The 23,865-nt window shown below is 35.2% G+C and overlaps 1 protein-coding gene across 2 annotated transcripts in view; it reads right to left on the bottom strand.

The window, feature by feature from the left end:
* The window catches only part of LOC113494454 (rhophilin-2), a 103,350-nt gene that overhangs the window by 13,737 nt on the left and 65,748 nt on the right, over window positions 1-23,865 (bottom strand). For both annotated transcript variants that reach the window (XM_026872792.1, XM_026872793.1), the window contains 2 exons: window positions 6,813-6,929; window positions 2,205-2,332 (listed from right to left, as the gene is read on the bottom strand). In XM_026872792.1, coding sequence (XP_026728593.1) covers window positions 2,205-2,332; window positions 6,813-6,929 — 245 coding nt within the window. The remainder of the gene's footprint in view (window positions 1-2,204; window positions 2,333-6,812; window positions 6,930-23,865) is intronic.

A 23,865-nucleotide genomic window follows, 5' to 3' on the forward strand; every position in this document is an offset into this window, starting at 1 on the left:
ACGATAATATATACAGTTTTCAGTTTTCTCTATACACAGGATTTAATTATTAAACAAAAGCCCATTATCACCTGCCAACCCTGCCTTACAGACAGCCCACTCACATACCTACAAGTCATACTAAATAATATAATTTGCCGAACTATAATTTATTGCGTCAGTTTAAATATCAGAGCGGACAAATTAACATACATGTCGAGATTAATTATATTGAGTTATATAAGGCAATATCCAGTTAATAAAGAATGTCTACGGAAATCGCACGAATTGTCAAGGTGAAGATGCCAATTAGGAATTTCCTGACCTAAATTTATGACTTGTGTTACTAAAGGATGTATTGCTTTCTGCATTCATGTAGAGGTTTATAAATTTATACAGATTCACTTCGTTCTATGTGTTTTGTTTTCTTGTTAGATGTATTCAAATATTTCAAGGAAAGGGCTTAAAGGGCTTCGCAATATTATTGGTTGTTATAAAATTATGAGTAACAAGTGTGGCGTGGTAGCACTCGCATTTTACAAGGAGACTTTAGTTTTGCTAAACTTTTTAACAGCCTTCAGATCCAGTGCCGGCGTAAGGGCCACTGACACCCCGGGCGAAAATATTGTGGCGCCCACTTAAGGGAAGCAAAAATCTCATTAAAATATGCATATGCATAGAGCGTAGAGCACAGTTCTGAGGGTTTGCACCAGGAGAGGCAAGAGACTCCGACTTCAGACCTTGGCGCACCCCTGAATTTGTCCCCCTGGGCCATTGCCCCATCACGCCCCACCTAACGCCGGCACTGTTCAGATCGGATGTTTGTTAGCAAAAATAGCGATTACTTTGTGAAGACTTACGTCATTTGCACAAAGAAAACATATCTATATTTTTTGACATTCAAATAACATTTTTAATAAGCATCCTATATATATATATATATATATATTTATATATCTATATATAGGATGCTTATTAAAATAAAAATAATATATAATATTTATATATCTATATATATAGGCCTACGTTCAGCAGTGGACGGCGATAGGCTAAGATGATGATGATGATAATGATGATCCTATATCCAATGTCTGGAATTACGGCTAGAAATAAAAAAAGTGTTTTTCAGAAGAAATCTTACCTACATTACAACTGTTATCGATTAGGTATATCAGCGTATTAATAACCGGTTTCGTACAAGTGTTGAGATTCCCACTCACTTTCTTAATTTGTATGAAACGAGATTATCCAAAAGAGTTTAAGCTGTAGGTCATTGTATCGCTGCTAAAACTAAGTAGTTTTAGCAGCGATACAATGTTTTATATTAAAAGTTGTTGGTTAATGTGATCAATCCTATGTCACTTATAATTTTACCTAATTGAATAGACATTTTAAATAATGGCTAGATAATATTTATAATTATTACTGCTGTAACATATATAATAACTTGGATGTTTGAGTATCTTACCACGGTCATCTTAAGATGGTAGGGTACAAATCGTTTTGAAAAACATATTTTTACTACATTGCCCTAGTCCTCGTATCAAGGTGTGTTTATAATACGTTGATAACTACATAATATTTTCCATCGTCGTCGTTTCCAAAACACCCACTCAAAATAATAGTTTCAGATATTTTCAAAAATAGGTTACCTATTTATTAATTCAATTGTTTAAAAAATGAATCTCACGTGACCGATCTATTTTTTAAATATTATTGCTAGCTGTCTTCTAGATACAAAGCAAGCAACTTGCGTTGATGTTATTCCGAATTATATTTTCAAAACATTATGTGACATGCATTTGGTTAATGTTTTCGGTCGCCTAATGTTTTAATTAGTATGTTTATGTTTACAACTAAATGTATATTAAGTTAGTAGTTGAATTGTTTACGTTCGTCCATACGATAACTTACAACAACTTGTCCCTGTGATGTGTAATTGTGGTTGTCCATGTGCATTTTAACTCTTGAAATTTGGGCAAACTTGTGCAACTCAATGATCAACAATATTTAAACTTTTGTGAAATATGCAACATATCCCTAAATAATGATCTACTAAAAAAAGATCTACAAAAAAAAAAATCTGAGTGTCGCGCGGAGGGTTTTACAAATATTCAAGTCACATTGGAAAAATGCTTTCAATGATACGAATTGTGCCGATTTAATACAATTTCCATTAATTCATCGGCTATTGTAAATAGTAGAATTACGCTGGTATAACTCACCCGTCACTCTGGTAGAGCTCCACCGAGGAGTTGAGCTCGGCGAGCTGCTCCTTCAGCAGCTGCAGGTTGGAGTTCACGAAGCTCAGCTCCAGGGCCACCGTCTCGCGGAGCTTCCTGTTTGTCGTGGCCTGCGGAACAAAAAGGGGTCAAAATAGAAATTGGGAGAGTCAACATAATTGGCACCTATTAATAGTAATGTTCTCTTGTGGGATCTCCAATTTCTCCTGAATAAATGTAGGTCGGGAAAACGGTTCTCCTCATCCCAAAATATTCATTTTTATAGATAACAAAATTTTGCCACATTACAATTTCGTCGCAATCTTAAATATTTAAGAAAAAAAATACTCAAAGAATTACAGACAAAAAATTACAGATTCATAAAAAAAATCTTTTCGGGCAAAAATATAAGGCTTCATAGCAGCCAGCTATCAGCTTGTCAAAAAAAAACCGAGACATCCGTATTTGGTATTGAAGTTCAGCAAAAAAATATTGTGTATTAGTACATCGACCCACGCACGAAGCAAAAAGCCTATTGTGTGTGCCTTCTGAGAAACGGACGCAGCGGCGGTAGCGGTAACAGTATTACCTTATAGCTATTTCCGAGTCATGTTTATTGATCAATAACGGGCATTGAAACAGTTCTGACAAGCCTTTCCCTTGGTGACTTTGTGGTCAACATCCAGTCTCGACGGATGCAGCTAAGTGTTTTTGGAAAACGTTTAGAATTGTTTCCTTATCTGGGAGTAGGTGGAGAAAAATAAATTACAACTCTACCGATCTATATGATGACTTGTTTAACTTTGAAGATGTAAATACTCTGTAAATATTTACAATGTTCATGTTCTGACAAGTTCGCTGTTATTGTAAAAATTTGTCAATTATGACACCTACAAAGATAAAAATTTCTTAACTTAGAATGGGACGTTGAAATTACATCAAAAGCAGAAGAGACTCATTCGCACATCTTTAACAGGTGACCTCACTCACCTGACCGTGCCCCATGGCACAGGGCCCAAGGTCAAAGGTCACAGACCGTAGGGCGTCACGGGCGGTGCGCACGCGCACAATAGTCGGTCGACGCACGATGTCTTTGTCTGGGACCATAAGGATGGCTTCGAGATTTCGCTTTTAAGCTTACGACATGCTTGAAGGAGTTTGAAATTAACTTATGTTCTGCAGTTTATTTCTAAAGGCTATTTGTTTGTCTGTTCACATGTACGTACGTAGAAGTACTGAATGGTGATTTTCTATTGGATAAGGTCAGATTTACCCATTTTAATTGGAGACATTGTACTTTTTACTTTTGCAAATTACCCTTCCTGGCCATAAAGAACTGCGGACTAGAGTAATAGGGATCTTTCTGGTAAAAAATCACTGATGTGCTCTGATGTGACGCAAAGCATATGTACGAATCGTTCCAGAAAAGCAAAAACGCAGCACCTTTTAAAAAATAGAACGCGCCTTTTCAAGACTAAGTACTCATTAAACGACAAAAAAATCGGTCACGTCTAAAAACTATTTCAAGAAGGCGTAAACATCACACCCAAGCCACTGGATAATTACTCTACATCGAATAACCCAATTAAAAAGAAGACCAATACCATCTACCACACATAGCAATCAATCAAAACACATGTAGGGGAAGGTGGGGTAAGACGGGGACCTTAAGGTATTTCATAAATAAAACCCATCTTTTTTAATTGCACAACGTAGGAACTTTTATTAATTAAATAATCAGTCTTTCTTCTTTTAATAACAATCAGTCAAAACAAAAAAAAATAAGTTCTTCTCATAAAAATATAAACTTTTAAAAAATAACTGAATCACCCCATCTTACCCCACCTATAGGGTAAGATGGGGTATACCCCTGGGGTAAGATGGGGTATAGACTATTTAAGCGCCGTCATCTTCACAAACCGGGCAGATATGTTCAGCTTCGTCATCGCTGTCTTCCACTCCTGCACAGACACAATGCGCTCACTTGCCTCAAGTACGATAAGTGATACAAGTATGATAATCGGAATACAAGCCGCGACAGTATAGACATTCTGTATCTTCTTCTTCTGTGCCTTTTCGCTTTTTCGGTTTTTCAAGTTCTCTTTATTGTTATTTTTGTCATTTACTTTTTGTTTGTTACATGTGGTTTTAGTTTCTACCTATTTTAGTTTTCCTCTCATTCTTTTTTATATAGAAAAGCAGTAATAATAGCTGCTTTTCCCCTTCTTCGAACTTGTCTTGGTCTTTTTTCGGCGAATCGCGAATAAGGCATTAACTTTTTCGGGCTAACCAGATGGAATGCATCATTATCTATATAATCATTTACTGTTGCCTGCTTGAGACATGAGGTTGAAGCAGTTGGTGGAGGTGGAGAGTTTGCTAAATGATTTACGGCGGTGTAGCCATTTAAGCATCAGGAAATGACAACATTACTGTTTTTGGAACTGTACTATAAAAAAATAGTTAATGTTGAATGCAATCTCAATACAAACTGAATAACAACTCAGCGGATAAGATCGGGTACCTACCCCGTCTTGCCCCACATAAGTGTCCCATCTTTCCCAAACTGGACTTAAAAGTTGTATTGAATTTTTAGAGGTTATAAATCAAAAGAAACCGGCATGAATTAATGAGTTTACAATAGTAAAATAAATACAAATTAACAAAAAAAATATGTCACACATTATGTTTATCATACATTATAACAGTCATGCACTTTATATGCTTCAATAATTAGATAAAACCACTTCAAATTTTAAAAATGTACTTACCATGAAGAATCGTGCGCTCCTTCGAACAAACTTTTTGCGACTCTAACAAGTACTGATAAATACGACTAGATGGCGTCAAAATAACTTTTCAATTAATACTGTATTATATATTTTTGGAGGGTCCCCATCTTACCTCGCTACCCCGTCTTACCCCACCTTCCCATACTTTATATTTCTCACGCATATCTGCTCGTTCTAACAACGAAATAGTCTCTCGAAACCTATCGCCATCACAGCCAACTTGGAACCAATCTGTAATAAACGTAAAAAAAGCATCGAGCTGCGCAGGCGCAGGGAAAGTGTCAATCGCACGTGAGGTGACGCAGCTCGGGCCATCGGGCTATCGATTACGAGATGCCTCTACCAGGAAATGTGGAAATACTAGGAATAGGTGCTTTTTGTAATATTGTTAGTAAGATATTAATCTATTATAATCTATACTAATATATAAAAATGAAGAGTTTGTTTGTTTGTTTAAACGCGCTAATCTCAGGAACTACTGGTTTAAATTGAAAAATTCTTTATGAATAGACCATTTATCGAGGAAGGCTATAGGCTATATAACACCACACTGAGACTAATAGGAGCGAAGATACAATGGAAAATGTGGAAAAAACGGGGAAAATTATTCATCTTTGAATAAGGTTAGTACGAGGAGCTCGTGGCTAAGCTAAGAGTCGATCACAGGTTAAGCCACGCTTGACGCGGTTGGTCCGTAGATGGGTGACCATCTTTGTCATAACGAGTTTCTCCGTGTTTCGGAAGGTACGTTAAATTGTGGGTCCCGCCTGTTATTCCTACCTCTAAGACAGTCATTACAGGTAGTCAGAAGCTTGAAAACGTCTGACAACCAGCCTAACCAAGGGGTATCATGTTGCCTAGGTAACTGGGTTGAGGATGTCAGATATGCAGTCGCTCCGTGTAAAGCACAGGTACTCAGCTGAAACCGGTTAGACTGGAAGCCGACCCCAACATTTGGGAAAAGGCTAGGCCGATGATGAGTGAGGCTAGTATTTATATATCCGTGATGGTGAAATGTTGCTTGTGAATCATCAAGTCAAAGTGCGGTTTATTTCGAAACTGTAAATGGACTTTATGTGTTAGGTCGTTAATAAATCATTTGGTAAAATTCTAATTAGTTAGTGTGTTGGTTGATTGAGAAAGTTCGAGATTGGTATAAAAATGAACTCCACTAAAATAAATAAAATTTTTCACTGACTAGCTCGTTCGAGCTTATTAGCTGTTTCAAGATTAGTGGTACCTTTTTTTTTCTTTTTTTTTTATGAAACGACTTCTGCACTAAGGAATTTAATCATATGGACAATGACACCCAGACTCAGATCAAGCATTTGTGGATCACACAAATACTTTTTCTACGCGGGGATCGAACCCGCGACACGACACGCACAGTGGTTTTGGCGTGGTGACCTCAACCACTCGGCTATCCGTGCAGTCAATACCTACTATTGTGAATGAGAACCGTTGAACAGTAAATCTTGATCAAACCTGGTTTCCAAATAAAAGAATGCTGATCAAAGCTCAATTCTTCTCTATACGAGGGAAGCCGAGGTCTAGTCATGATAGATCTAGAAACACTGCTGTAATTCCATGGTGTACAATAAAGAATATTCTGATCTAATCTAATCTAATCTATTCTAGAGCTAGGTACTATGATGATGCCAGCCAGATCCCGTGACTCTGGCTAGTAAGCAGTAGAAGGGATTCGGGGTGTTTTTTATCGGTGGAAGTCGGACATATCTCCACGCCGTGCCCTCGACGTGGGTTGAAGTCATTAGCGTTTCACCCCGAAAAAAAGGTACTATGATGATGGGTATTATACCTTGAACAGGTTCTCAGCTCCAGCCCGCAGCCGCAGCTCCTTGTTGATCTCCTGGTTGAGCTGGCAGCGCCGCGTCTGCAGCCGCCCGCGGCACGTCGCCACGCGAGGGTCCGAACCCTGGAGACAAAGGTACAGGGTTAGGTAAGCTCCGCAAAACCAAAGAGTATGGTACAAACGTTACTTTAAATAACGATTTCATGGTTTCAAGTAAAGATGACCAAATAGTACGTACTTAGTATTACTACGCGCAGACAAATCAAGAAAAAAGGTATTGCGAACATGAAGTTAAACTAAATCAAAACAACGTATCAACTACCTAACGAAAAACGCTGGTTAAAGCTTTCTTCAATTGAAATACTTAAGACTGAAAAATGTTCAATCGAAATGAGGTCTAATTGATACCCAACTTATACGCATTATATTTTCGCACGAAACATTTTAAACGCTAACAATTAAACTTAATCTAATTCTTTTCCTTTTCTCAATAAGAAAGCGAAACTTTAAATCAGTAAATTCATTAGCGACAAACAAAAAAAAGCTCACTGAACCAAATTGCTAACTGTGAAAATTACTCAAAATTAATTAGCTATAAGAAAACCGAAAGTTGTCGTTTCTAAAGATGGCACCCAAGCCTTAATAACACCATGACAATACTTAAATTACGTAACGAAATACGATGTAATTAACAATTCCTTTCCTGACGCGGTGACCATATTCACTGCCTATTACTTAACGTATGTGCGTGATGTTATGGTGGGTGCAATGACAACAATATTAATTTGTACAGTATATGTGATTAGAATTCATAGTTTTAATGTGTCAGGGCCGGTGTCCTTTGAGTGTTTTGACTCTTAAAATTATTGCAGACATGCACTGCATAATCAACAGGTGCTTCATAGACTACAAAAAGTTGTGATGAAATTTAATTTGAAAGAGATCTACAGATGTCTTTCAGGCCTTATACTTTTCCTTGTATACTGGACTATATCGTATATATATATAACGCAAATCCGATTTTGTAAGTAAGATCTAAGCATAAAAGTTAATTAACGAAGCGAACAGGTCATTTTCATTATCTGTTTTTAACACACAAAAACTTAACTTAGAATGACATTTCCTCAAGTCTACAGCGTGTGTCGGAACAAAACACTATAAAACAAATCTTTAACAAAATAAACACTCATAAAATATGTATTTCCCGCTTCGAAAGAACGAAGTAAATAAAAACAAAAAGTTCACACATGCACGTCGCATTTAAATAAGATGGAAGTATTGAAATATTGTAGTTGTGTATAATCTGTATGCACGGACTGTCACATGCATCAAACATGGCGGCACTTTTCACTTTTAAAAGAACGAAGATGGCGGGGAAGACGTGAATTAAAAGTTTACGTTGTGGGTGGCTGTTATTAATATTTGTTGCACATATATTTTGTTAAGTCTCATCTATCATTGTGAAGTTGTAATAATGAGGGACAGGTTAGTTGCGAATACTTTCATTTAAATTAATAGCGTCTCAAGATTTTTTATCTACCTAGATATTTTTTTTTATATATTGAATGTTGGTTGTCTTTGCAAAAGTATTGTGTCTTTTGTAGAGTTTACTTAGGTTACGGAAGAGGAAAATAATATAAGGTAGAGTCAATCCAACGTTTTCCTCGATACCGTAGTATGGCCATAAACGTGAAACAAATATTTGTATTTATAGAATTAAGTAATTTAAGCTACGAAACCATTTTGCCTACTTATTATTTGATTAAATATAATCAACGCGGCGTCTCATTACTAAGGACTCCGGTTGGGTCCGAAACTAGTCGGGCAATTCCGATAAATACTCGATTGAATAAACCTTTCTTAAGGAAACTATATCAATAACATTTAGAATACTCTTATTATGGTTATTGATTTCAATCAAAATCTATATCTATAATCTATACTCTATACTAATATGTAAAGCTGAAGAATTTGTTTGTTTGTTTGAAAGCGCTAATCTCAGGAACTACTGGTTCAAATTGAAAAAACTTTGTGTTGCATAGACCATTCATCGAGGAACGTTTTAGGCTACATACCATCACGATGCGACTAATACTAGCGAAGATACAATGGAAAATGTGGAAAAAACAGGGAAAATTGTTCATCTTCGAGGGCTTCCGTTCCAAAATTCTTAACTTATATCTTCTAACCACGCGGACGAAGTCGCGAACAACAGCTAGTTACTCATAAACATAATATAGACAAAACTGAACATAAGCATCGGTCTAGAAACAAGGAGCGCGGCGCATTGACGCGGAAACTGGCATCTGATTACCATAATGTATATTTACCAACAAGACAGCCGCTGACGGCGAAATGGCCAAGTTTCAACACGCACTCTCCGAGCATTCATTCTAGTAGCTGTGAGCGATACTGCTTACCTAATATGGCAACACTTTTTTATTAACTGTACGGTACTTTCCTCTATAATATCTCGAATTAGGTACTTAATTCATGACGTGTTGTTGTAACTCAGGATTTTAGAAAGAGTTCAGCCTCTTCGTTAAATATTTCATTTTCATAAGTTTGATGAATAAGAATTTCAATAGATGTGCAGTTAATATATATTATTTTGTTGATAAACTTTCTTTCATACCCTCTTTCCATTTCTCATTTCCCTTATAAAGAAATGCCTGCAGTCCACATTGCTTAACGCGTTGCATACATTCCATGCAAACTGCGTACGCTTTGCATTTCCGCGTGTGTTGCGCTTGCGCCGGTTCTGGTGCGCAACCACCAATGAATGGTAATGATATCGTTTTGTTATTGCTAGCCCTATCTAATATTGTTGGCTTTAGATCAAAGTGCGACATTTTCGCTTTTAATTTTATTTTTCACAGTATCTTTATCTAATTGTTTCTAATTATTTATATTAGTATTTTTGGAAACGTTTACTTATAAACTCTGCTTTTGTTAATATCAGCTCTTGTTTAGATAATATTAGTCGAAAAGAAAACAATACTTGACTGTTTTTTGTAGACAATTTGTTAGTAATTGATTTGATATGTCTATTTAACGTTTAGCTATAAAAATGAAAGCCTTTAAAACCCGACTTTGTTCCCCAAACATTTACACAAACCGAGACGGTTTAATTCGTCGAAACATTTTACTCTTTGAATAGAAACTTAAAAGGTGATTTACAAAAGGCACGTCTATTTAAGCATTTGTGCAAGTTAAGTATGTATGTTATGCAAGATGTCATCAAAATGTCACGGCTAGCAAATATAGCAGGACTAATGTGCACCAGATTACCTTGACTCTTGTCAGTAATAAAAAAGTAAAAGCACTTTGTTTACTCATATTTTTATAACACTTACTGTTACTTAATCGTATTATTACAGTTATTTTATGTTGAGAAAATAGTATCTAGTTGGTAAAATAAAGATTAAAGGTATAATTGAAAAAACAAATTAACGACTTTTATTCCAATGATGGTCGCCATCTTTGATTAAGAACCGAACCTGTCAGTGATATTATCGAAGATTGACGTTTCCTGTCAACGTGATAATAAAATGACATCAACATAAAAAGAGTTGAATAATTTTATTGCCTTGTTTGACTTGAACATCAAAATAGTTTTTATAATTAGTCAAAACACAAAATAAGGCCTTTAAAATGATTTCCATGAGAAAATATTAACATTTACTTAAGAATTTAAATTAGATAATTAGTTTAAAGAAGCTCCTTTTTCAATTATAAGTATTTAGTATTCAAGGATAGGTTAGGAAATGATTTAGACCAGTCTAAATACCTAAAAGGTTAAAGAAGCTATTTTGTAATAATAAATGCCGCTCCAAATTATTTTTTATAATTATGAATGTTGAATAACAAAATATTTTTAATCCTCAAAAATATTTATTATTACTGACGCACGATTTGATTATTGACCTTTTTAGTCTAGGATGAATGGAACTGTTTTATATAACCTATAAATATGTCAACACAGTATTTAGCTTGAAGATGATCTATTCATCATTAAAAGGCCAAACTTGAGAATGACCGCAAAATTGTGAATTTAATTAAGCAAGCATTTAAAAATAGATTTGCTCACGGCTGTTTCTGATTTCCTTTGCCTCTATTCCGACATTTATACATCATCTTAATGTGTGTATTTCACGCTGTTTTAACCAACGAGGTCAGCTGAATTTGTGGTAATGCGGTATATCGGTGCCGTTTAGGCCGTACTCAAACATAACGTAAGATTATGTGTGTCATACATCAACTAAAATTACAAAAAAATACTTGAAAACTACTGTAACCTCGTGATTCGAAATTTTACTATTCAGTAAGTTTTTTTATTACTGACAACCCTGATAATCGATTTATGATCGAGTGAAGTCTCACATCCATTTGTAATTCACAGCAAATGTTATAAGTCACGCGAATTACAATCGCAATACGCAGTTAATGTTCGTTCAGAAATAAAATGGCGACCGCAAATAATTTGCTATGTGATTTATTATTTCTAAACGTGAGAAGTTTCGAAATACTACAAGTGTTGTTTGTGTATGGTTTGTTAAAGGTTAAGAAGTGTTGCGTTTATTTAACGACGTTAAGTTGTTCAAAGTGAGCCAATTTATCATTTCATATTATTAAACTGATGTTTATGGTTATGTAACTTAGGTACGAGTTATTCGATGTGCCCACTTTTTATAACAATTTTACAGAGAAGGCTTATTAGTAATAGTGAATGGTTTCAAACAATCAATCAATTCAGTCTATTTGGGTAAATTCCTGGATAAATGCCTCCCACAAGTTGCACCACAACAGTCCAAGCCAGCTTATTTTGTAGATCCCTCGAAAGGATACATTCCGTTGAATGTTATAGATAGTATTTATCCTACATAGTAGTTTTTATCAAAAATTATGGCAACATTGACTTGATACTGATACTTTTTTGGTGAAACAGTAAATTGACACACAAACTTTTAAAGAATTATAAATAAATGCGGACAACATCACATACATTCATCTGAACCCAAAGTAAGTTGCTAAAGCACTTGTGTTATGGAATTCAGATACAACGAAGGTACCACAAACACCCAGACCCGAGACAATGTCGAAATAAGAATTTTTACATTGACCCGACCGGGGATCGAACCCGGGACCTCAGAGCTAGCGACACCTTGAAACCGGTGCGTACGCCACTCGACCACGGAGGTCGTCAAAATCAAGAATTATTCGTACAAACAGTACAGCACAATTAGATTGTCTAGACATGCCTAATCGTTTCATACAAATATTATTTGCCGAGATAATGACCATAAGATCGCATTTATTACCAGAACAAGAGATAAAACATATTTACGCAATCTAATGGGCTGAAAAGACATTAACTACTTCTATAAATTACCAAAAAGTAAAATTGCATCATAGTCCTTGTCTATAGAAGGTCAATTATTTCCCTCTATTTTTAAAGGATAACAATCTTGGACAAATATAGCGGCGATTAAATATTAACGGTTGGAAACATTTGCTAAGAAAAAATGAATGTAAAATTACATTTACGTTTCTAGTGAAAACTGAGTCTGTTGTTTTAATAACAGCGTATAAAACAAAGTATATATTTATCATTTATAATGTTCATAAATTCTGTATGCGACATTGCGTAATACAGAAGCCATAAAAAAAGTAACGTTGACAGTTCATCGCCATATTTAATTACAAATTAAAGTCAGGTTTCACTGCGATTTAATAAAGTATTTATTTTACGATGTAATCAAATTCATTTTATTCTTATTTTGATTTCAAAAGATAAAAGAAGTGAGAATGTAGAAATGCAATAACGAAATGCAAATATTTTGAAATAAAATATTTATGTCTAACTTTAATTATCACAAAGATTTTAAATAAAAACTGTTTCGAAAATATCTAATTTGAATTAAAAATGCTTAAGGATCATAGTCAAAAAATATTGTTGCTCAACAAGGAACAAAATATTTTTAGAAGGGTTTAATTAATAAACGGATATATTTAATATCCGAAAAGCGAGTCCGGAATAAATAATTTTAATCCTTGTACAGCGGGAGGTTTCACAATTCATTTACGTCACATTAACAAACACATCTAGATTCAGAACAAGTATTAGGTGGATCATAAAAACGCTATTCCTACGCGGGGAAGGATCCCATGACACTTCACACACAGCGGGTTTGGTGTCGTGGTTACCATTTTATTCCAATACTAGCTGTTGCCCGCGACTTCGTCCCCGTGGGTAGAAGATATAAGTTATGATTTATACCCGCCCTGCTTTTTTCACATTTTCCATTGTATCTTCGCTCCTACTAGTCGCAGCATAATGGTTTATAGCCTAAAGCCTTCCTCGATGATTGGTCTATTCAACACAAAAATATTTTTTCAATTTGGACCAGTAGTTCCTGAGATTAGCGCGTTCAAACAATAAACTCTTCAGCTTTATATATTAGTATATAGATATAGATAGATTAGAAATAATAATGTTAAAAAAATGTTACTTTAACTGAAATATCTTCGAAATGGATTGTAATTAGGTATTTTTTTCTAAGTACCTACCGTACCGTACATAAACTTTTTTGTTTTTAATAGTAGTTTCATTAATTGAAGTTACTTAATTTGTCAAAGTTTTTTGATTGATTTGTTTATTATACTTCAAAAGGCGAATGAACTCACGCTTTTGTCCAAAAGCAACTTATTTCAAGCGTGAAAATTTAAAAGAATTCGTCATGGAGCACAATATCTTATTATGTTCGGCATTTAAATATTTCTTTACAATTTGTTTTGTGCAACTTTGAATAAATTAACATAAAGATGAAATAACTTAAAGGCGATGCGAAATTTGCTTGTTTTGTTGATTTTGTGATAATAAACTAAAAGGAACTTAGTTAAAATAAGGAACTTGCTAATTACCGTGTCTATTGTTATCTTAAGCCGTGAAGTTAAGTCAAGGCTGACATTCCTTGATCTATTGAAACTTTAAAAGCATAAAAAAAGGTAACAAAAAGTAACATCAATAAGGAAAATTTTATTTGCGTTGTGAAACTTAAATCCGGTCTATGAAATTCCGTACCAGACACAAATTATATAAAAGAACTACTGTTGTAAAATCAAACACTTATGTAACGTCCCTTCAAGAAAATAACATCGTTTGAAAATCGCAAAAATTCTTTAAGTTTAAATATTACCGCATTTATCGGGATTTTACGGGACCTCCTGGCTACTTGGTATAAAAACAAGTGCAACATAATTATGTAGTCGTAGGCTAACACACTGACATTCATCCCAGCAGTCAGCTGTCAGAAATAAGGTCAGTTGTACATCCCAATGATTACAATAATTACGATAGCGCGAGCTCTAGTCGTTTTATTGGAACCGTACCTTAAGGCTGATGCGAGCGGTAATTTAAGTTAAACGTATTTTTATTGTTGTTCTAAAGTTGTTAAATAATGAGTTTTGAACACCTTTTGTTTGTTTTTAATGTGCTTTTATTTTGATGAGCACTTGTAGTAAGAAATTAATGAAGCAAGCATCTACGTGGTAAAATGTAATGTCGCGGGTCAATAAACTTCTTTTAAGCAACGTGCAAACGTTTTCATTTATGCAAGGAAATTACGATAACTGTTATTATTTAAATTTTGAAATTATTATCAGGCTAGACAAAACTTAAAAAAAAATGTAAAAAAAAGCTGTGAAACTGTGAGTAAAAGGGTTTTAATAACACTCGAGTTATTTTTATCAAATGGTAAGTAATTCAATAATAATATTAGCATTAAAAACATCGCTCTTTAGTAAAAAAACAAATAAGTTTTAAGCGATAATTTTTCACTGAATGAAAATAACTTGAACCAAGGTGAACCCACTCCCTTGTTGTAGGGGCCCCTGGGCCCCTAGATCCGGCCCTGGTTTTAAGGACTTGAAACCCATAAACATTGTTTTTCAATTTTACTTTCTACAAAATAAACTCTCCCTAGGCAAAATTACATAACCTAAACTAATACACACGACTATCACTAAGTACACACCTACAGATATTTTCCCTCCATCGTAACACACATTATCAAGTCAATTCTAATTCTTTACAACAACACCATGACATAACGTGTTTAGGCAACAATACAAAACAGTTAGAAAGTCATCAATAATGTGACCCTAATCGATGACACTTTGTCAGCACTTGAAGTGTACTAGCACTTCATCAAGCAGGACTGTTGCTGTGGGAAAGAGACAATGTAATTCGCATTGTAGAGCGTCCTCCCGCTTCTTCCGTAGTAGTTAAACTTATATGATGATGTTGATGGTATGAAAAATCAGCTGTTAACTGTCTTTATTCAAAAAAATCTACTGACAGCAGTTTTTCTTATATAGGTCACTAAGGAGTTTAATCCTTGTGTCGCTGGGGGCTTCATAAGCATTCAAGACGTATGCATAAGAATACCTAGACTAGCTTGTCCTTCGCGAAGATCGAACCCTTCCTAACGTCGTGAACAGTGGTTACTCAGCCACAGAGTATTGAATAGGTACTGCTCATGAATCACTCTGCCATCCATGTAGTCGATTGATTGACGGCTGTGTTAAGGACAGATTTTGGTTTAATTGGGGAAGGGAGACGGTGCTCTACTCTGTGTATAGCGCCTTCTCGCATCTACATCTGCTGCAATCTTGCATTAAGAGGAACGTAGTTATAGGCCTACGAACTGTTGAAAGAAATTTCTGGAAAATCTCATACAAAAAACACTACAGACATTGACTATGCATGGCTACTTTTTACTAAAGATTAGCATATTGGTGTTTTGCATACAAAACTATGTACAAACATAACCTAGAACAGTAAACAAATGATTTCATAAAAAAATGAACAGTTAACAAGAAACCAATGCGCATGCGTCAAACCTGAATGCTGTAACGGGATTGGTCGATATGCGCCGGCGGATAATTCAAGAATGGAACGATTTGCGCAGTCATTGTTTGATTCTCGCACGGTTCGGTACACCGGTACTCTTGATATGTTATTTAGGAAATGGGGTATTTTACACATATATTCGAAGTAATGAGATGTTTTTGTTGTACTTATCACAAACCTTCCAACCTATTTCCAACGGCTTGCAGGGGCGTATGTATCATAACGAAGTTCAATGAGATGAAGATTATAATTTCATGAAAATAGGGCGAGCCAATTGATCATGAAGCGGTAACAAACATACAGACATAAAACTTCCCGGTTGATAAAAAAATCATATTCATGTTTCATTTAACCACTGTTACTTCACCACTTAAAAAGACTTATAAACCTGAAATAACAACGGTTATAAATATACAGAAACAACATTTTCTGGTTACCAAAAATAAAACATTTTTATTCCATAATTGTTACCAGGTAAAATGAGGACAATTCTAACTTAAAATAACAGTGATGAAGCAAAATAAAGTGCGAACATTTTACAGCCTAATAACTGCACAGAATCAAACCTACTTCTATTGATAAAAGAACTGCACAGAATAACTAACTTTTTAATATTCAATAACAGTTCTCACTGAATTCATTGAGTTTTTATTGTCCGCTTGACTGGACACCTGACGGTGAAAGAAAATAAAATAATGTAGGTACAACTCATTTGTTATTTATTAATTTTTTACGTGCTATATGCAGATAGCGAGTGAAATATTTAACGGGAGAAAATTGTTTTAACATATATTTTCTCATTTTATGACATACATAATATATTTTCCTACATTTGTCTCATTATTTTTTCGTAGCTAACAAGAGTTGGAAAACTTGTAACACTGTGATGTTGGTTTTTTATTTACAATCGACTTCAAGAAAAAAGGAGGTTCTTTTTGATTTTTTGATGTTTGTTACTTGAACTTCTTCTTTTTCACTTAACGTGAAATAGCTATCATTTGATTCCATAAATTTCATCTAGTTTGGTACAATAATCTTTAGTGCAAGTATCGTATTTCAATATTGAAATTAACTAACGACTTTCATTCAACCGCACTGTAATTTGGAAACCAGTTAAGAAATCTTCAAATCAAATCAAACAAAAGAACGTTAATGAAATAATTCATTACCTTTACATAAAAACATGAACGCTACATGCCAAGGATAATTCACGGCTAGGACGAAATTGTGGATTCAGTGTCGCGAGCCGATAGTTTTCACTTCATTTCACTGGCGAAAGGCATGGCATGTTAAAACATGTGCCAATGAATATTTAGACCTTATATGGTGGTTACATGACTAACAGCTATGCACAATACTTAGGTAAGTGACGTTTTAAAATGCCTCTTTCACTTGAAAAAGACAGCAGTACGCCTTTACGCGTTTGCTGTGCATTTGCTGTGCGTCGTTTTTGTAATAGAAAACTTTAAATACTATGATTACTAATGCGGTGTGTGTAGAGAAAATAAACAATTGAACAACGCCAAATGCCTTGTGACATATCAGTTTGCTTGTATGTGTGTGTGTGGATGTGTGCTTTCGCTGTTTTGTGCGTGTGTTTTGTTTTATATGCCAATAGTTATCGGAGATAGAAAGCTAAGGGCGTGCGAAGGGTATAGAATAGTTCGTAAACATATGTAGGATGTTGGACTTTCTATTTGGAATTTTCTTGCGCTATATCGTAGTCCAGTTTTTGAATGACTGGTCAACATTATTTCTTATTTAAATGGTCATAATGACTGAATTCGTTTAAAATTTGTTGGTACAATGTCAATAACTATCACAATAGTATTTATCGGATACGCGAAAATGACATTTTTCGTACAAATTATATAACTTCTAGTCTTAAGAAATAACCAATTAAAAACATCGTATAAATACAAATACTTTACGTGTTAAAATACATTATTTGAACCACCAGTTTATCGAACTTCTAATAGTTTACCAGTCATTCACCAAAATAAGTCATGCATTGAATTTAAAAGTTGCAGATCATAGATTAACTTCAACATCATTAAGCTGTCACAAAAAGTACACTTAATATGTCACATGTGTCACATAATTATTCTTATTTATGTGACTAGGAGGAACGGTCACGGCAATAAACTAAAAAACTATGCTATAATAGAAAATTTTGCTAAAATAAGGAGTAGGTAGAATTCGGTTTTTATCGAATTAAGATCGAGTTGGTGCTCTTAAAACGGATTCTAGCGCTTATTCGTACGGTGGCACGAGTTGGAACTAACCTGGAACACTGGATATTACTCTATCTTGGATTGGTTTGATGGTACCATTTCAGGACCGAATTGAGAAGCGATCATCTTTTTTTTTAAACGTCTCCCACACTAAGGAATTGCATCCTTGTATCGCGGGGGTTTGAGAAACATACAAACCACATGCACAATGACACCCAGACTCAGAACAAGCATTCGTGTCCTACGCGGGGATCGAACCCGCGACACGACACTCACAGTGGGTTAGGCCTGGTGACCTCAACCACTTGGTTATCCGTGCAGTCATCGACTCATTTGAATCCAAATCAAAAACAGAACTTAATTCGTCTTGGAGCAAACCTGCACGATGGATCTGTTTGACATAATCTTCATTTTACTGCCCTTCGACAACTGAATTATTTGAAAGCATACGAGCACGTTCCATTAAATACTTTATTGACTAGGTAATACAGTCTTTAATATTTTATGTCAATGTTAACATGCAATGCAGTAAAAGTTTTTCCTGTCTAATATCACCCGTCAAATTATGACAATAATCCGAAACGAATTCGACATAAACAAATGAAATCGATTACTCTATCAGATTAACCTACTTGGAGCATTTTTAACAAGAAGTTAAGGTTTCAAATCGATTGCTTTACGTCAAACGAATGTCAATTTTACTACAATAGAATGTACTGGAACGACTTTCTTTTTCATCGGAGAATAAATGGCTGATTTGGCAACTTGAATTATTCTAGACAATGCTGCCTCAGACATCATAGAGTTTGTACTTGATAAAGGTCGCGAAATATCAAGAACTAGCAACTAACTTCGTCTGCGTGGTTATTGAAGATATACCTAAGTTAGCATTTTGAAGTCGGATAAGTACTTTAGGAGAGCACGCACTCCCCGTATTTATAACACACTTCATTGCTGTTCTGCTCCCTTTAATCATAGCGTGATGGTACATACATACCCTATAGCCTTTTTCGACTCGAAGATTTTTCAAATCGGATTCGTAGCTTGTAAGATTATCGTGTTTAACATACAAATAAGCTTTTTACTTTATGACATTTGTGTAGTTTAAGTAGCTTAAAACAAACCCTTTGATCATCACATCATGTGAAAAACTAATTAAAGGACTATAGCTTATATTAGAAATACTAAAAGCGCTTAAACATTGAACAAAGCGTCTCAATAATTTGCAGTAGGCTGTGTTATAATGAGTCGGTACTAGGAAGCGAGTCCCGTTACGTTGCCCTAGCGCGCGCCGGCCGAGCTGCGCGCATACATTTGCAAGCCCTAGTGATGCGCTACATTCTTCACTCGATTATAACTTAATTGTTAATCGATAAAAAATAAAAGCGTTCGAGAACCGATTGTGCAGTAGGTGTACAGTTAATTCTTCAGAAATATGTATTATTGGTTTTTATAGTGGTTTCTTAGGTTTACGCGAATGTTAGACATTGAAAGGAAACTACTTTCACGGATTTTATCGCGGTTTAATTTTAGATTTTAGTTCCCGACGTTTCGAAACCTTTGCAGGTATCATGGTCACGGGTCAATCTGCCCGTGACCATGATTATAGGTTTTTGCCAAAAAAATTTGCTTGTTACATTTATTTCTAACAGAAAAGTTGTTACAAAATGTTAGGAAATCATGGCACAACCCATTTCTACAAAAATAACAAAGCCATCATCCAAAATACCCAAAACAAATACAATATGCTTAATCGATTATCTCCCCATACATAATCTAATCGAGTAACGATCCCCTCACTAGTTCACACTCGGATTGTGAAGCAATTAAGTGTTATGACCGCGGATTACAAGCCACTACTTCCCGGTTACTCTGCACTATGATTTATTGTGAATACTATTAGAATAACGGGATATTCGATAAAATGCATGTTATGACGCCATCTTGGAAACGCTAACGTTCTTCAATACTAATATTCTTATTTATTACGCCAGTTTATGCATTAGGCGTGAAGGTATTCAGTATTTATTTGCGTTATTTTAAATGAACCATCCGATGATGGTGCGAAATTCTGTGGTATAAAGGACAAATATCTTCTTATTTCCGATTTTGATACGTAGGTATATCCATAGGAATATTTTTATGGTTTCGTACCCAAAGGGTAAAAACAGTAGCTGTCTGTGCACCTGTCTATCACCAGCCTGTATGTCAAGAACCGTGATAGCTACTATAGCTAGGCAGTCAAGGTTTTCACAAATGTATAAAATACCTAGAAATGTAAATATCTATAGATAACTGCACTTTACAACAAATACTAAATATAAAGATCGCGGTTAAGAAACGGTTGGTAAGGTCATTAATTTGTAGGGTGCCAAATAAACAAGTCGATTTTATTATTTGTCACTCAAATTAGTTTTCCTTCAGCCTATTTACAAGGTACCCTCAGAGTTACATCCAACCCAAAATTTGACCTTTTTTTCAGAATGCTAAATATCTCTTAAACATTCTATACAAGAATTAACTCTTCTCTTTCACTTATATCTTGACATGTACAAGTGAATACCGATCTTAATACACTCGTATGAGTTATACTCCACAATGGTGGAACCCCACCAAACCGCCGGTCAATCCCACGGCATAGTTAAAACAATTAAACCATTTATAGTTCATTTTAACCGTGGTATAATCTGCGCGGCTGGCGTCCGGAGAATGAACTACTTCGAGATGAAGTTTAACTATTAAAAGTTTACAGTTAACCGAGCTATTTGACCGAGAGTTCGTTACTCTATTTAATTAAAGGTTAATTTGAAAAGTTATCAAGATTTATTTAGGTCTTGAAGAGTTTGGCTGAAAAGCCAGGTCAGAGGTCTACAGGCGGCTAAAACTCTAGCATCAGGTTGTAAATTAACCATAGGGTCACCAAATACGGTACTAAAATGTGCATACTTAAGTCAAATATCAAAATCAGTCTTAGTTTTGATTATTATGACACTGACATGAATCATACAAATAAGAAAATCATTATTAAATGATGTAACGGTTTACTCTCACTCAGAGGACGCGGCGGGATCGCGAGTCGACTCGCTATCCCGCCGCGTCTGCTCATGATTAAGGACTCCGGTTGGGTCCGAAACTAGTCGGGCTACCCCGATAAATACGCGTAAGTAAACCGTTACATCATTTAATAATGAATCATTCTCACGACAGTCACTATCAAAATAAGAAAATCGGAATCATTGTACTATTATTGCTTATCAATTGCTGTCCGTCTGCTTTTGTTTGACATGTAACCGCTCTGGTTGTTAGATTTAAATTTGTGTGAGATATTTCTGTAACATTTAAACCAAAACAAAATAATATATCTAAAGCAATTCAAATTCAAAATTTCAGCAAAGTCTTAATCATGAACGCTGCATACTGTGTTAACTAATTGTTTTCAGTTTTACACGTTTAACTACAAAAACGAAACTATATTAAAACTTGTAGACAATGTAAGAAAGTCTTAATTAAGAGAGAAATATAAGTTAATGTTACTAATTTGGAATAAAATCATTTTTGTTACACAGAGACTTGACTGAAGATACTAATTTTGGGGATATTTGTTTGATTTTAAATCTTAAAGACCGGTCAAGTGCGTGTTGGACTTGCGACAGAAGGTTCCGTATTACTTATATTTATGGTATTTTGTATCTACGAGGGATTTGAGCTGTAGGTGTTATTCACCGTGATAAAATCTTTTTAAGGTGACGAACAATTTTTATACACTGAGTCGTCACTTTAGGATACGACGGCAATGCTTGTATAAAGCTTTTAAAAAGAAATGCGACTTCCTAAAGCGAATCTAAAACTTCTGTGTAGTTATTACTTAGATCACATCTACAAAAATAACTCGATTTAGAAACAAGCAATTGTAGATCACAGATATTATGCTTTTCTCGTTCACATGAGACCCAATACAGAAAGAACAGTACAGAACACTACATAGCTCGAAGGTTTTAGGTGATCCGATTTTCAAATCTAAACACTGATTTTAATAAAAACCTTGAGATAGTCTTCTACTAAGAAAATAATACATTTTCATTTAATTTCATCCGCAGTTGACGCTACCTGTGTTATAAAAGTCCCCTAGGTCATGATTCCCGTAGAAATACTCACAATCGCAACACAACAGAGGTATTATTGTAGAGGTACTATTGTAGTGCAGCCAATCGGATACTGTCACGGACAATCGATTCAGAATCGATCGACCAACTCGATTAGTTTACGTAACGTTTTTGACGTGATTACTTTATGTAACGTTTCGCCTCCGCGGATGTAGATCGATTTTAGATTATAACCGATTACCGATTATACGATGAACCGATTTATGTAATTAGGTATTGTGTTCGCGTGTTTTAGAAAACAATGCGATCATGTGTCTTCCTTTTTGTTGCAATAACGTTGAACAGCAAACAGGGCTTCATTTTATTAGTGTAACGACACTTAAACATGAACTTTGAGTAAGAGAAAAGATGGCGAAACATGAAAATTTTCCTTTCAATTATCTAAGTAGATACTCTGAAGTTCAAAGACAATCAACGCCCATTTTCGCAATATCTGCCAAGCATTATAATATCTTGTGACTTAATTTTAGAGACAAGACAATAGATTCACGGATCTTATCGTAAGCAACGTTTGAGTACATTGAATACGTTGGAACTTTAGGGTCTGACTTGCCCTTGTTCTTATAACTCCTTTTACTGGATCAGAAGTCATCAAATAACTCCTCAGGATCAAGACCGTCAGATTTTTGACTGACGAAAAGCCACCGATTTTCCTTCCCTTGCCCTTTCTTCACCGTTGCAGGGGTAACCATTTCGGACTATCTCACTGTTTCCTATCACTTTCCATTTATACTGTTGCATCCATCCTTTATGTACAGCAAATACCACCCACATGGCACACATTCGGCAGCTACCAGCTCAATTCAAATCACTCCAATATAGTATTACCCAATACCCCAGCTTGCCTCACGCCAGCCCTTTCGTGATCGCAGACAAATTGCTATAAACGCACCAACACAAGGCCGACCACCGGGATTTACTTGCGAAATCGGATGTCGATCATTTATTAAGTTATTTATCTACTTCGGCACGTTATGTTGGATTCTGATTGGTAATTATTTACTGATTTATAGTTAGTTAGTGTAGTGAAGTAATTCCAAGAACGTCGATTGAAAAGTTGTTCTAATGTTTTCAACAGGCATTTTGAAATGGATACACATTCAAATGTTTATAATGACAGAATTAAGTCGCTTTGATCATCACAAAATACGAAATCATTATTTTCACAAAGTCATAAGATTTAAAGTGTCAGTACGAATAGTCGAATAAAATGCAATATTTCGAGAATTCCTCATTAATAAATGCCGTGACTCCATATTTTCTTAACTTATAAACAATTCGATTAGCTCTAGCAATGAATAAGATTTACACCTAGCCGTAGCTAATATCGAAAGCCAATACCAACACATCTGGCCCAAGGTTTCTCAATCCCGAATTAAATAAATCTACTTAATACTTTTACCGAAACGAGCAATAGTCAAGAACAATAGGTGTTGCAGTCATCATCGCACCGACAATAGGCCCGCGCCTCTCCCGGCTACGGTCGGCAAAACAACGGCTTATTTCGACAAATAGGCAATTGTGTGGATGTGGTAATGTGTTACGTAGCCTATTTGATACGGAGAGACAATTCTGATGTACTTGTCATTTCCTTGCATTTATATTGCATTAGTTCAGGTAAACAATCTTAAATTAGAGGTGCGAAATCTTGGTGATTTTTTGACAAACACAGGTTAAATAAATAAGTAAACGACTGTTTTTTTTTTCAGTTTTGAATTTGATTTAGCGTTCTTTATTGTTGTGCATTT

Source organism: Trichoplusia ni, chromosome 5, assembly GCF_003590095.1.
Source record: "Trichoplusia ni isolate ovarian cell line Hi5 chromosome 5, tn1, whole genome shotgun sequence".
NCBI lineage: Eukaryota > Metazoa > Arthropoda > Insecta > Lepidoptera > Noctuidae > Trichoplusia > Trichoplusia ni.